This window comes from Balaenoptera physalus (assembly GCF_965194825.1).
Source record: "Balaenoptera physalus genome assembly, chromosome: 3".
Classification (NCBI taxonomy): Eukaryota; Metazoa; Chordata; class Mammalia; order Artiodactyla; family Balaenopteridae; genus Balaenoptera; species Balaenoptera physalus.
The window spans coordinates 13,333,039-13,347,159 of NC_138890.1; the positions used below are offsets into that span (position 1 = coordinate 13,333,039).

At 56.6% G+C, this 14,121-nt stretch overlaps 1 protein-coding gene across 10 annotated transcripts in view; it reads left to right on the plus strand.

Moving 5' to 3' along the window:
• The window catches only part of CRTC1 (CREB regulated transcription coactivator 1), a 78,502-nt gene that overhangs the window by 45,077 nt on the left and 19,304 nt on the right, over positions 1-14,121 (plus strand). For 6 of the 10 annotated variants that reach the window (XM_082455460.1, XM_082455457.1, XM_082455461.1 and 3 more), the window contains exons 2-9: positions 821-937; positions 2,166-2,213; positions 3,771-3,908; positions 4,937-4,998; positions 7,001-7,095; positions 9,171-9,256; positions 12,438-12,478; positions 12,957-13,177. In XM_082455460.1, the coding sequence (XP_082311586.1) occupies positions 821-937; positions 2,166-2,213; positions 3,771-3,908; positions 4,937-4,998; positions 7,001-7,095; positions 9,171-9,256; positions 12,438-12,478; positions 12,957-13,177 (808 nt within the window). Of the gene's footprint in view, positions 1-820; positions 938-2,165; positions 2,214-3,770; positions 3,909-4,936; positions 4,999-7,000; positions 7,096-9,170; positions 9,257-12,437; positions 12,479-12,956; positions 13,178-14,121 lie in introns of those variants that run through there. The other 4 variants (XM_082455456.1, XM_082455459.1, XM_082455455.1 and 1 more) reach the window with 3 other exon arrangements.

Genomic DNA, 14,121 nt, shown 5'->3' on the forward strand with positions numbered 1-14,121 from the left:
TGCTATTCCTGGCAAAGTGGAATCGATGCTCCAGCGAGCAAAGGCCAGGTTCCAGCCCTGCTCCAAGGCAGCCGTGGCTGGTCAGGGAGCCCTGGACTCCTGGTTCTGAGGCCGGGCCCAGCGGGACGAATCCCCACGCGAGTGATGGGCAGAGGACTGTGCAGGGATGCAGCCGCCCCAGACGAAGGCTCTGTAATGCGTGAGGCTGGCGGGACAGGCAGAAGGAGCCTGGGGGCTTGGGCAGGACTCCTTAGAACTCAGGCGGGGTCTGGCAGACCCTCTCGCCCTGTGTGTGCTGTCAGAGGGATTGTACATGCTGCACTTTGAAAGCCAGCACTGCACTTCTGAGCTGGCCTCTCTGATTCAGGCCAGTGGAAAGACAATTCCTCCTGTGTCCGGGCGTAAATTCGCAGCCTCTGGCCCGCACCCCAGGAACGCAGCCTTTGGCGTGATAAGAAATGGTTCCCCCGGGTGGGTGAGGGGCCTCCTGTACAGGCTCCAGGCTCCAGGTCCACTTGATACTCTTGCTTATTCACAAATTGTCTGAATCAGCTGGTCACGCCCCCTCAGGCAGCGCCCCCAGGGCGAGTTTCCCTGCCTGGGGAGGGCCACCTGGGCGTCTCGGGTCTCTGATTCTGCTGGTTTTGGTGGAGAGATTCATGGCTCCTTTGAGAATCTGAGTCATGGGGTGCCACACCCTCTGTGCCTGGTGCCACTGACTCCACTACTTGGGGCCCTCGGGAATGGCGCTCCGCAGGGTGTGCTCAGGAACCACCCCCCCGCTCCCCCCACGCTATAGCTGTCGGTTTCTCTCTTGCAGCTCCAGCTCCAAAAGTCCCAGTACCTGCAGCTGGGCCCAAGCCGTGGCCAGTACTATGGTGGATCCCTGCCCAACGTGAACCAGATTGGGAGCGGCACCGTAGATCTGCCCTTCCAGGTGAGCCCCCATTCCTCTCCCACACCACCTCCCACCTGGAGTGTGTTGCAGTCTGGGCCCTGGCCACAGAGCAAGAGAGCGTGCATGACAGCCTGTGAACAGCTGGGGTCACCGGACAATTGCCGCCGCCCACCCGGCCCCCGCCTACTCCTTCCCCTGGGATGGCCTGGCCAGGCCTCACCCGGATCCCTCCTTCCCATCCCCTGTCAGCAGAGCCCACAGCGAGGCCGAGGTCTGGCTGTGAGTGTTTCGGCAGCCGCTACACCTGTTGGCCGGCTGTGCGGCAGCGGGAACCGCTCAGGGCCTCTGGGGCTTGGCTCCGTCCCGCTTCACTAATCCGCAAGCCCAGCAATTCTCAGAAGGAGGCCCCTCAGCCTGACCCCACTTGTCTGCAAACGTTTTCTGGCAGAGACCCACACAGCACGGCTCCCGCAGGCCGCATAGCTGCCGCGCACGTCCTTATCATAAATATAAGAACAGATAAGGTCCACCGCCTGCCTGGTGCAGGGCCGGCCTCTTCTCCCAGGCCATGTCCCTCGACCCTGGTCTGCAGGTGGAAGTGGGGGCACGGTGGGCCCAGGAACTGGGCCGATAGCTGGGTCCCCCCCTCCAGCACGATGTCTGGACTCTGCAGGGACAGGTCCACCAAACAGCCACGCACTTGTCCCGTTGCTGGGACAGAGCCCCAGAAACAGCCACGTCCGCTAGCATGTTGACAGGCCAGGTGGCGCTGGGTCGGTCCCACAGGGAGCTCAGTCCCCACCCACCCCGCAGTCATTCCCCTGCTTGTAGTCCTCCCACACTGCTGCTGGGATGTGGCAGGGCACCAGCCCAGGGTCCCGCAGGCTGGCTTGGGGTCCGGCTGGCTCAGCTCTGAATCCCCAGGGCCTCTTGGAGCACGGCCCTCCTCAGATGGCCTCCACATCAGAGCAGATAGATGCATGGGGCTGTCATGCTGATCTTGACATGCTCCAAAAGCCTCACCTCTTTGTCAGGGCCCTTTCTAGTTTGGGTTTTCTCCTCTCCTCCCTGGCTCCCCTCTTCCTCCGTTTCCCCATCCCCTCCTCCGTCAAGGACAGTGTCTCTCTGGGCATCCCCAAGCTTGGCCCTGCCTGAGGCCACTGTAGAGCCCCCGAGGGCCGAGGGTGCATGGGGGCCTGTTGGGCTTCCCACTGGGGGGCCAGGCGAGGCAGGAGTGTCTCAAAGTCTTGGTTCTTTGCATTTTCAGCCCAGCGGATATCTGGGGGAGGCTCTGGCAGCGGCTCCTGTCTCTCTGGTAAATGAGCCCCTGGGCTGAGGCCTCGGCATCCCCGGCACGTGTGTGGGCGCTGGGTATTCCTGTGCGGCCGCCCCCGTGGCCCAGCGGGAGGCGTCCCGTCTGCCAAACGGAAGCAGATTCGCTCTGCACCCCCTTGTCTGGGGAAGTGCGTATGGTCGCGTCGAGAGACCCCTTCCCCGGGGGATCCTAGCATGCGTGCCAACGCTGCATGGTTCGTTCCTGTGACACATGCACACACGCGTGTGCGTGGATCCTAGACTCGGCCTGGCGAGCTGGGCTGTGGCTGGGCCCGAGCTTCTCTGTGCCTCTGGCTCTGCTTCAGCCGCCTTGGTTTCCCCTCTGGGCTTTCAGGCATCTCTGGGAGGAGATGAACGGCCCCTGTCCTCTGGTGTCTGTGCCTGGACAGTAAGGTTCCTACCCTCCCTCGGTCACTGCCATCTCCCGGGCCCCACAGCCTTTTGGAGGCAGAAGCACAGAAAGACCCAAGCTGGCAGCGTCCTTGCTGGGTCAGAGAAAGACGGGGTCCCCGGACGCCAGGGGTCCCCGGACGCCAGGGAGAGAAGTCAGCCCTGAATGCTAGCCGAGGTGTTCGGACAGGTGGAGAAGAGCAGTGAGCCAGCCAGTGGCAGTCTTCCGGAGGAAATTGCTTTTTGCCTGGCTGCCCAGAGAAGACAGAAGGGCCCGAGGGCCAGATGGCCAGGTAGGAGGCTGGTAGCTGCATCCAGAGCTAGCTAAGGCTGCCAGTCTTGCCCCAGTCAGATGGTGAGGGGCCCATGGCACCAGGGCTGGCGGAGAGCAGGCTCCTGGGGGCCTCAGGAGCATGGAGCCAGGAGCGGGAACTGGCCGTGACTGGGGGGCCTCATGCCAGCCCCAGGTGCTGGAAGGGAGCCCCGTCCAGCCAAGCTGTGGGCCAGGGCTCCGGAAAGTGCCTGCACTTGGCTGCTGGTGGTGCTGGGACAAGGCCGTGGGGGAGAGTGCGTGGGGGCCGAGTTTCAATCAGGACCAGCCCCAGGCTCCACGAGGAGCCTCCAGGGAGCCAGCACTTGGCCAGGTGGGCCCCTGACGTCCTGGGCTGGAAGCCCTGGGGCTGTCTCTTGGCAGGCCCCTCCAGGGATGACGTAGGTGGGGAGAGGAGGCCGGCCAGGCCCGGAGAGAGAGGGCGGAGGCCTGTCTGCACCTGGCGAGGCTGGGAGGGGGTGCTCGGGCCGTCTGCACCCCTGGCACCCTGGCCGGCTCCGGGCCCCGAGCTTGCGCCGCTCTGCCTGGCCCGTGCATGCCAGCTGCACTGCACGCCTGCCGCCCCGGCACCTGGAACCCCAGCTCGCCGCCACCCCTACAGTGCTCGGAGGCTGGGGGCAGGGGCCGAGGAGGAAAGGAAGCCCGTCTGGAGTAGCCGAGGGTGCCTCCAGAACTGGGCAGGGGGGTTGTGGAGGGACCCTGAGGTCAGATCCTGGGGGCAGAGCTGGGGTCGGATCTTGGACCACAGCTGGTAACCGTGGTTTGGGTTTCCTCTCTTTTTTTCCATCTCTTCCTCTCCTCCCTCCCCACCCCCAGACACCCTTCCAGTCCTCAGGCCTGGACACCAGCCGAACTACCCGGCACCATGGGCTAGTGGACAGAGTGTACCGGGAGCGTGGCCGCCTTGGCTCCCCACATCGCCGGCCCCTGTCAGTGGACAAACATGGAAGGCAGATATCCTTTTCCCAGAGGATGGGGGTGGGGGGGGCGGGGACCACTTCATCCAGCTGATGGACCTGACTGCTGCCAGCTCTGTGATAGAATCAGGGCCTCTCCAGTCCTCCAGGGCTACCGGGCCCCACCAAGAGGGGGTGCCATTGCATGGCAACCCTGGAAGACTTCCTGGAGGAGGCAGTGCAAGCTGAGGAGCCTTTAGCCAGGCGGGGGCTAGGGGATCACAGGGAACAATGACACAGAGGAGGCCACTGGAGCACACAGCTTGAGATGAGAGTTAGGAGGGTACGCTCAGATGCCTGACTGGGCAGTGGGGCCCAGGAAGGCTGTGAGCAGGGCACCCACACGTCAGGGCCATGGTGGTGGACCCCTCTGGGGGCCATATGGAGCCAAGGCAGTGGGGCCAAGGGGGATCTGAGCCAGACACAGATCAGAGGGAGGCTTGATCTGAAGACACAGAATTTGCCTTTGCACCTCTGCCAAGCAGAGAGGTTGTCAGGAATGCCCCCCCGCCACCACTGACTTGGCTGCCCCTTGGTACTTAACCAGCCAGGCTCCCCCGCCACTAGGGTCTGAATGGCTGCTCCTGGGAACCCCGGCTCTCTAGAACAGAGAAGTCTGTTCTTTCCTGGTTCTCGTTTCCATGGGCTAGGGGAGCCTGAGCAACTGGGCGCCAGACCAAGCCCTTGGGCCCTGGGAGTCACCCCGTCAGCCCAAAGAGTCAAGACTGGGGTCAGCTGAACTAGACTCCCTGCAGCCCCCCCTGCGGGCCCCCGTTTCATAGCTGAGGCCCCTCTTGGAAGGGGTGCAGCCTGCACGTGCGCTTGCAGGGGGTGAGTGCTGAGTGCTAGGTGGATGGGGCTGCACCCTGGGGGCTGCTCGCAGCCAGGCAGGAAAGGCCCCCGCCCCGAGGCCCCAGCTGTTTGCCGGCTCCCAGCAGCCTGGCTACTCGGGCTGGCCAGCGCAGGGTTCTTGGGGCTCAGGGCAGGGCCTCAGACGACAGCACCATCCCCTTAACTCATACTCACGCGGACAGCTGCCCATATGGCACCGTGTACCTCTCGCCACCTGCAGACACCAGCTGGAGAAGGTCAGTGACCCAGAGCCAACCCCCAGCCCTCTCATTGGAAACAAAACTATACTTTCATCGTGGCCGTGCTTGGAAAACCAATACGCAGTCACTTAAAAATGACAAAACTTAGAAGCATCCAGAAGTTTCTAGAAATCAGCTCTATCCCTGTAAACAATGAGGTCACAGTTTTGGGGTCTTCCAGGGATTTTTTTTTCCCCTCTATTTATGACTTTTTTTTTCCTTTTCTTTTTTAAACAAAGTTGGGATTGTAGTGAATATTCAGTGTTGTCACTTGCTTTATTTAATTTAATGCTCTGTTATGATTGTTTCCCACATTCCTGAAAAGCCACAGAAAATTTGATTGGAAAAGTATTATATATTTATTACTAGAAGATTAGGAAAATACATGAATGCATCTAGAAGATAAAAAAAAAAGTCCATAATGCGATCGTCTAGGAAGATCTAAGATAACAACAATAATATAGTTAATATAAATACCTACAATAACACAGGTGATAGTTGCACACCAGTGTGAATGTACTTAATGACATAGAAGTGTATACTTAAAAATGGTTAAAAAGACAAATTTTGTATTTATTTTACCACACATACACAAAAAAACATATGTAGGTGACTTCAGTAAACAAAGACCCAAAGTAAGCAAGCTGTTAAAAAAAAACACAGCACAAAATATATCATTCAATTAGGGACTTCCGTAATTAGGGACTTCCCTGGTGGCGCAGTGGTTGAGAATCTGCCTGCCAATGCAGGGGACACGGGTTTGAGCCCTGGTCCGGGAAGATCCCACATGACGCGGAGCAGCTAAGCCCATGAGCCACAACTGTTGAGCCTGTGCTCTAGAGCCCGTCAGCCACAACTACTGAGCCTGCGTGCCACAACTACTGAAGCCCGCGTGCCTAGAGCCCAAGCTCTGCAACAAGAGAAGCCACTGCAGTGAGAAGCCCACGCACCGCAACGAAGAGCAGCCCTCGCTCGCCGCAACTAGAGAAAGCCCACGCGTAGCAACTAAGACCCAACAACGAAGACCCAATGCAGCCAAAAATAAATAAATAAATAAATAAATAAATTTTAAAAATAATGTAATTAAGTGCCCACCAAGCACGTGTTCATATACCAGGTCCTATTTCAACCATCACATACATCAACTGATGTAAGACGCACAGACGTCTGTGGAGTTGGTGCTGTTATCCTCCCCATTTTAGGCATAAGAAAGTGCACAGAGAGGTCAGAACACTTGCTCAGGGACAGACAGCTGGTGGGGAGCCAGGATCCCCCTGCCTCCTCACAGCTCAGCTGGCCCCAGGGTCAGAGACAGCCCGGTCCTCTGTAACCTGCTGTTGTCCTTGAACCAAGTTTCCTCCGCGTCACTCTCAGTGTCTGGGACATCCCCGTTGAGTGTGTGTGGCTCTTTCCCCAAATTGGCTATGCAGCTGGACCTGCCCTTTGCGTGTCTGCCCAGCTCCCCATGGCTGCGCCTGGTTTCCTAGGCAGCTGAGGGGTTTTTCTGGGGACCCTCCCTCCAGGCACCTGCAGCTGGGGGCAGATTGTGTTATTGGGGCAGAGAGTGGAGCCTCTCCCAGACTCCTGGGAGCACTGGGCTGGTTGGAGCAAGACCCCCCTTGGCCGTTGGTCACCAGTAGGGGACTCAATGATGGGTTCATACCCCCAAGGCTGGGCCACTGTGGGACTGTCAGGCCCCCTCTCTTCAGGGTTTCAACAGGAAAGCACTACCCTTTCCCTAAAGCCGCAAAGGCCATCGAAGGGGCAGGTATGGGCAGGGGCTGGTTAGGAACGGAGGGACAGCTGTGCTGCAGCCTTTGCAGACGAAAACCACAGTCACTGTTGTGGTTCTTCAGGGTTTTTGCTCAGGTATGCAGCTCACAAAAATGACCCATGACTGCCACCCTGTTCCATCGGGTGGGTCCCAGATAGAGTGGAGTCAGGACTGTCCCTTTGTCCCCTTTGGGGCCAAGGCTCACTGTCTCTCTCCTCTCCCCAGGACCAATTCTGACTCTGCCCTGCACCAGAGCACAATGACGCCCGCCCAGCCAGAGCCTTTTACGGGTGGGTCCCAGGACGCACACCAGAAAAAAGGTATCAACAGGGCCCATGGGTGTCTTTCCTGGGGTCAGGCAAGTCCAGTGGGTGACCGCTGTGCTCCCAGAGGTCACAAATATGTAGGTGGACAGACCTGAGAAGGAAGACTCGGCAGGTGCTGTGGGTCAAGGGGAGGGGTTCAGGGAAACTTTGAGATGGCGCTATTTGAGTTGGATTTTGAGGAGTGGGTAGAAGTTTTCTAGGCAGAGAAAACAGTCCCTGCAAACTCAGATTGGCTTCTGATTATGGATTCAGGGTATGGCCGTGCAGTCTGGGGGCCTTGCAGATTCTTTCAAATGTTGGGAGCAGCAACCCCGGGGAAAAGGGGCATTTATCAGCTCGTGACCAACAGTCGGAACTAGATGTGCAGCTTCAGGTACCGTTTGATCCAGGGCTTCACACTGGATTGTTTCCCGGCTCTGATGCTCAGAACCTCTTGGTTCACAGGGTCTGTCCTGGCAACAGTGGGTGGAAAAGAGACTAACTGTTCCCTAACTCTTGTCCAGAGCCTCCTTTCCAACTGGGTCATGCACACACCCCTGCAGTTGGGGCAGATCTGTGCCCAGGCCTCAGTTCCTCCTTGGAGCCAGGTATGGAGGCAGCATCCCTGGGACCTTCCAGGAAGGTACATGGCATCTTAAAAACTGGGGCAGTGTCACCCAGAGAGGGGAGTGTGACGCTGTGAGGCCAGCCCTAGAAACCCATGTGGGCCTGATCTGCTCCAAGACACTGAAACCAGACAGTTAATCATTTACACTGCAGGTCCAAACGTTTACCACTTTTTTGGTAGCATTTCACTGTGCGAGTATGTAAACATACCGGGGAGATTTTGCTGATAGAAGAAGGATGGTCAACCAGAACTTCACCCCTTGGTGGGCAGGGGCTCTCCTCATGTGATCTTTCCAGCTCATTGGGCATCAAAGGCGAGATTGCAGAAGGGAATGTCTCCATAATAAAGGCGAGGGTTCCAAATGCCTAGGGGTGACGAGAATGGACCTGGCACTTCCTTCCTGTTCCTGATGCTGGGGGCAATTCAGAGGGTGCTGTCTATCCTGAGGGGGGTCCTCCAGGAACTTGGGACTTTGGGAGTGGGTGAGTGGGCTTTGCCCTCCCCAGGGACTCTTTGTGACCGTGAAAGGACCCCTGGCAGCTCAGAGTCCAGTTGTCCTTGGTGGGGGGGGGGGGGGAACACATCACCTCTCCCCGTTCCTCTAGGAGGGGCCCAGGCAGTAATGAAGTCTGGTGTTAGCCTGGCTGTCCTCCCATCCCCCAGTCCAGGTTTCTAGAAGGAGGAATTAACCTCGTCCTTCTAATTGTGTTCGTAGTGGTGCTATTGCAGGTGAAAAACTGAACCTCCAACAGGCATAAAGAAATTGGATCTCATAAAGAAAGTGTTTAATCTCACCTTAACTGAAAGTTGTAAGGAAAGGGGCCTTCAGGCACAGCTGGTTCCAGGGCCTCGAACGATGCCCATCCAGTCCCTCAGACCTTCTCTCTCCTCCTTTCCTCCTCTGGGACTGGTTGGCATTGCAGCTAACTCACGGAGCCGTAGCTACCATGGTTGGATCGACCTCAGACTACGTTGAGCTACGTGGCTTGGTGCCAAAAGCCCAAGAGGGGCCCGGCCTCTGGGTGCTGACAGCCCAGAGGGGGAGGCAGGTGTCCACAGGGCTGTAGGTGGTGTGCACGGGGTGAGGCGACCAGTCATGGGAGACGGGGAGAGATTCTTGGCTGTTCTCTGCAGCCCGAGGCCCGAGTGGGTCCTGTGAGAGGCAGAGTCGACACACATCCTTAGCTCCAGAGCTTTCATTTTCATTTCTTTTTAAGTCACAGGTTCTCTGACTTTTTTTTTTTTTTTAACTTTTCTTTTTCTTTCTTTCCTTCTTTTTTTTTTTTTTTTAAGGAAACTCTTTTTTACTTTAGTACAATCCCCAGAAGTTACTGTTGGGGCAGTTACATTCATATCACGGTCGTGACTCTATAGGTCAGGGAAGTGCCCTCCTGGTGCCCCCACGCAGCTGCAAAGATTCCTTTTCTGCTTCTCCTTCTTCTCCAACCCCACCCCACCCCAGTCTTACTATTAACAGTCCCTGGAATGGAGGAGACCACATCAGAGATGGACAAGAACCTTTCCAAGCAAGCATGGGACACCAAGAAGGTAAGAGCCTAAGGGTTTTCGGAAGTGGTTTTCCTTCTTGATCTTTTTTTTTAATAGCACAACCCACGTGAAGATGGTGGAATAGCACATTGGGGGAGCGTCGCCTTCCCTGAAGTGTGAACCTCATTCAATTTTTTTTTTTGGCTTTGCTGCACAGCATGCGGGATCTTAGTTCCCCAACCCGGGATTGAACCTGGGCCCTTGGCAGTGAGTGCTCGGAGTCCTAAGCACTGGACCACCAGGGAATTGCCTAAACCTCATTCAGTTTTGACCAGTCGCATAAGCCTTGAATACTAATGGCAGGCCTGTTATGCTGGTGAAAACCATGTAAAGAATTAAAATCTATGTTCACTTTGGCAGCATGTATACTAAAATTGGAACAGTGCAGGGAAGATTAACATGGCCCCTGTACAAGGATGACGTGCAGATTCACACAACGTTCCATATTTTTATGTGTAGTGATGGATGTTAACTATTAACTAGACTTACTGTGGTGATCACTGCAGTATATACAAATATCGGATTATGATGTTGTACACCTGAAACTAATATTATATGCCAATTATACCTCAATGAAAAAAGAAAGAAAGAAATTGAAGCCAGGGAAGTTAAGTGATTTGCCCGAGGCTGTGAAGATACTTAGGGTTTAGAACGTATACCTCCTAATTTTTAGCCTGTGATCGTTCTACTAACCCACAGTATTGGGTAATTATCATCGTTTATCGTCATTCTTTTTTTTTTTTTTCTGTTGCACCGCACAGCACGCGGGATCTTATTTCCCCAACCAGGGATTAAAATTGTGCCCCCTGCAGTAGAAGCACGGAATCCGAACCACTGGACCTCCAGGGAATTCCCTGTCGTCATTCTTAAACATAAACTTCCATTCACTTGCACAATAATTGCAGCTTTTATTCGAGTACAGAGTCTGCTTGGAATTCCCAATTGGATTGGGATTTCTGTGTTATTTCCAGGTCCAGAAACAAATTTCTCAAGTTCAGCCTACAAAAATGTCTAGTGATAAGATAGAATTCGTGCCATGAATACAGATTTCAACGAATTTGAATAGAACAAAAATGCATTTAACACTAAAGCGATTTTGAATGTTTTTTTAAAAAAAATTGAAACCCATTGCCGGTCAAGTTGCGGTGAAGGGGCAGCAACGAGAATTGCTCGTCCCTGTCAGGAACTCGGAGGCAGATGATGAATGAGCAAACAGCACTATGTTCCTCAAAGGCATGTGTTCAGAACGTTTGGAATCAACAGGAAACAACCTGAATGTTCGACAGTAGGGGATTTATAAGGAAATTGTCCTCAGTCCCTCGTGTGGAAAGCTCTGTGTGTATGAGTTGGGATCTTTGAAGGAATTTTAAAGGCATGAGAGACTTGTGATAAAACTGGTATGTGGAAAGAGCAGGATAAAGCTGTTTAGAAAGGCACAAGACATGTAAAGATGCCCACAGATCCCTGGGTGTGCAGGACCAGGCTCTGGGGGAGACCCGAGTGCAGCTCTGAGCAGCACTATTGGCCTTTTAATCGCCATCTGCATGTTCCAGTTTTGCACAAGGAACGCATATGATTTTCAGACGTGGGGGGAAAAACTTAAAAATTCTAACAACCCAAACAAAGTCAAAAAGTAACTGAAACGTCTAGTTGCAGAGAGGTGCGTCAGTAAGGACAGCAGGGTCCCTACACATGCCCAAATGTGGTGCTGCCATAAAGAAAGTGAAGATGGCCAGCGTCGTGACTCTGGGGAGGGGGACGGCCCCAGCATCCTGGGAGTGAGAAGATGGTGGCAGAGCCCAGCATCTTGGCGAGACTTCCTTTAACTGCTGCTCGAAACGATGCATCTGTGAGGATGTCAGTAAAGGAATTCCTGTGGATTCGTTGGGGGTGGGGTGGGGGGTGATGGGTGAATTTTTAATACTGTTTAGAAATCTATTAGGATCCCATAACATTCGTGGAATGCTTTTGAAAAGATTTTTTAGAAAAAGTCATTGTCAAAGTGCTTTGTAAAAAATCTGGTAATGAAGCGAGTGTTTACTCACGGAATTAAGGAGCCTGTGGCCAAGTAGAAACCCGTTCCTCCGGCATTCCCTGCAGGGGCTAAATGCCTGCTGGTCACATGTCGCCCCTTAGGCTCCCCAGTCACTGCCAGTCGGGCCTCCCCAACCCCACCGCACTGGGTGTGTGCATGGGAGGCAGGCCTAGCCCCCCCGCCGGTGTGTCCACGCTCCTGTAACGCGTCAGCCAGGAGTATCTGCCCCAGGGCCCGAGAGGCAGAGAGGAATAAGGGAACATGACACAGCCAAGCCCTCCACTGGCATGCCAGGTTCTGTTCAGTCATGTCTGCTGCTATCGGAAGAGAGTTTCCTCCTTTGTCCTTGAACAGGTCTGGGGACCCTGCCTGGAGCCTGCAGTTCTTGGATGGCGATAGTGTCCCGGGTTCACAGAAGGGGAAACAGGGTTTCTCTGAGACCCTCTCCCCGGGGCTGGTCTCCAGGGCAGCCACGGTCTCTGTCCTTGGGCCGCGTGGGCCAGGGAGCACGTCAGCACCAGGGTCGCCGTGGGAGTCGCAGCTCTGGGGCACCGCACCGCTGGAAGGCGGGTCAGCAGGGGGCGTGGGGAGCACCGTCTGTGTGATTTAGGGCATGCGGTTTGAGCCTCCTCAGGCTTCTCCACGTGGTGTCCTTCCTTGCCATGGACAGAGGCGCACAAAACAGAGGCAGCCCCTGCCACTGGAGCCCTGCCTGCCTTGATTCAGGAGTGACACAGGGTGTTAGCCTGGAGGCCCCTGGGTTTTCAGTGGCCCTGCCCCCCGGCTGGCTGCTAACAGCCATGGTACAGCCCTGGGGGGTTCAGATGTGAAGAGTGGGCAAGCTTCCTCTTCTTCCCCAATGCCTGCTCTCACGGGGGACCACACCACCCCTGGGCTGTGCCCACAGGTAGACAGAGTCGAAGCTGGGAGGGGGCTGTAGAAAGACCATCTCCACACAACTCTTGGTTTGCCCCTGGGTGTGTCTGGGGCAGGCCCCCCCAATCCCATGGGGCCACGTGTTCTTCATCTGCAGGTAAACTCCATTCTTGTTGAGCATTTCTTAGCCCTGGTGGGGAGAAGCCATGTTGTGAGGAGGAGCAGCGCACATGAGGAGGCCAGCTCAGCCTCTGCTGTCTTCTCTTTCAGACGGGGTCCAGGCCCAAGTCCTGCGAGGTCCCTGGAATCAAGTAAGTCTCAGCAGGGCCCACCCTGTGTGCCCAAGGCCACCCTGGGCTGCTTGGACGATGCTAGGGCTTCCCCTCCACTCATGAGGCTACAAATCCTGACAAGAGGGGAACTGTGCCGCTGGCAGCCACCCAGCAAGCCCCACCGCAGGGGGACACTCCTTCCCCTCCTTCCCTGAGATGACAGAGCCCCTGTCCTAGTCCCAGCACACTTACCCCTCAGACACACCCTTTTCCTGGGCAGTGGGAGGACCCTCACCCCGGCCCCCATCCCACAGGGATAGGCTGCTTCCTGAGGTTCCACTGGAGGTGCTGACAGTCGTTTCTCCAGCAGGGCAGTGCCTAGTTATGGGGTGTCATTTTGCGCCTGCGAATTTTTTTGCACCAGCCTTCTCCTGCCCCTGCCACAGCTTTCGTGGGAGAACAGGCCAGCCGCCACCCCGAGAGCTCACCGCCCCCTCTGTCTGGCCTTTCCCCCCAGCATCTTTCCATCTGCTGACCAGGAAAACACTACAGCCCTGATCCCTGCCACCCACAACACGGGGGGCTCCTTGCCTGACCTGACCAACATCCACTTCCCCTCCCCCCTCCCGACCCCGCTGGACCCCGAGGAGCCCACCTTCCCTGCGCTGAGCAGCTCCAGCAGCACCGGCAACCTCGCAGCCAACCTGACACACCTGGGCATCGGCGGTGCCGGCCAGGGTAAGGCCGGGCTGGGTGGCGGGGACACTCCCTTCCCTGACAGAGGTCACTGTCTAGTGAGAATGACAAGTGTGTTTGAATGATGACTTAGCAGGGTCACGTCCAAAATGCCAGGCATGGGGGTGGAGCACAGAGTCCACCAGGGGGGTTCAGGGTTGCCAGGCTGACCCAAGGGGAAAGGCATCTGGGCAGAGGGCACAGCCTGGGCAGAGGACCAGGGCTGGGAAAGCTCATGCCCCCAGGGATGGGACCATGGTTCTTAGGGGGGGCTGGGAGCTTCAGAGAGTTCGGGTGGGCCAGGCTTTCCTCATGCCCCTCATCAAGGGACAGGCCTGATCTGTTCCTCTCCCCCACCTCTCCCACTCCCCCCACCCCGACCCCCCAATCCCCCGACCATGGCTGCCTGCTTAGGATGCTCCAGCCCGGCCCCTTCCCCTGAGGGCGTTTCATGGGCCCCTGGCCTGTCCCAGTATCCCCCGGTGCTGCCCCAACCCTGTTCCTCCTCGGGACTTCTGGCAGCACCGTCCTCCTATGACTCAGGCAGGGACCCTGGAGGTGTCCTCCTCCACTCAGACCCTCTCCCCTGCGTGGCCTCCATCTGCTTGCTCCCCGCCCAGCCCCTGCCTCTTCTCCACCCAGAAGGGCCATCAGCTCGTGGCCCTCCTCTGGTCAGGACCTTGCACAGCACCTCAATTTCCTCCCTAGTGAAAGCTTGAGACCCCCAGGGCCCCCTAATTCCTGCTCCCCATGCCGACTCCTCTCCAGCCAACAGGCTTACCGCTGACCACCGTGGGGCCTTTGCACATGCCACCCCACCCACACAGCGCTCCTCCTCCAGGCTCCTCACCCCATTCCCTACGCAGACCGCCTCCCCTCCCCTCTGCAGGCCTTCCTGACTCCCTGCCCATGCCCCTGCCCCCTCTCACGCTGGGTTGCTTTTCTGC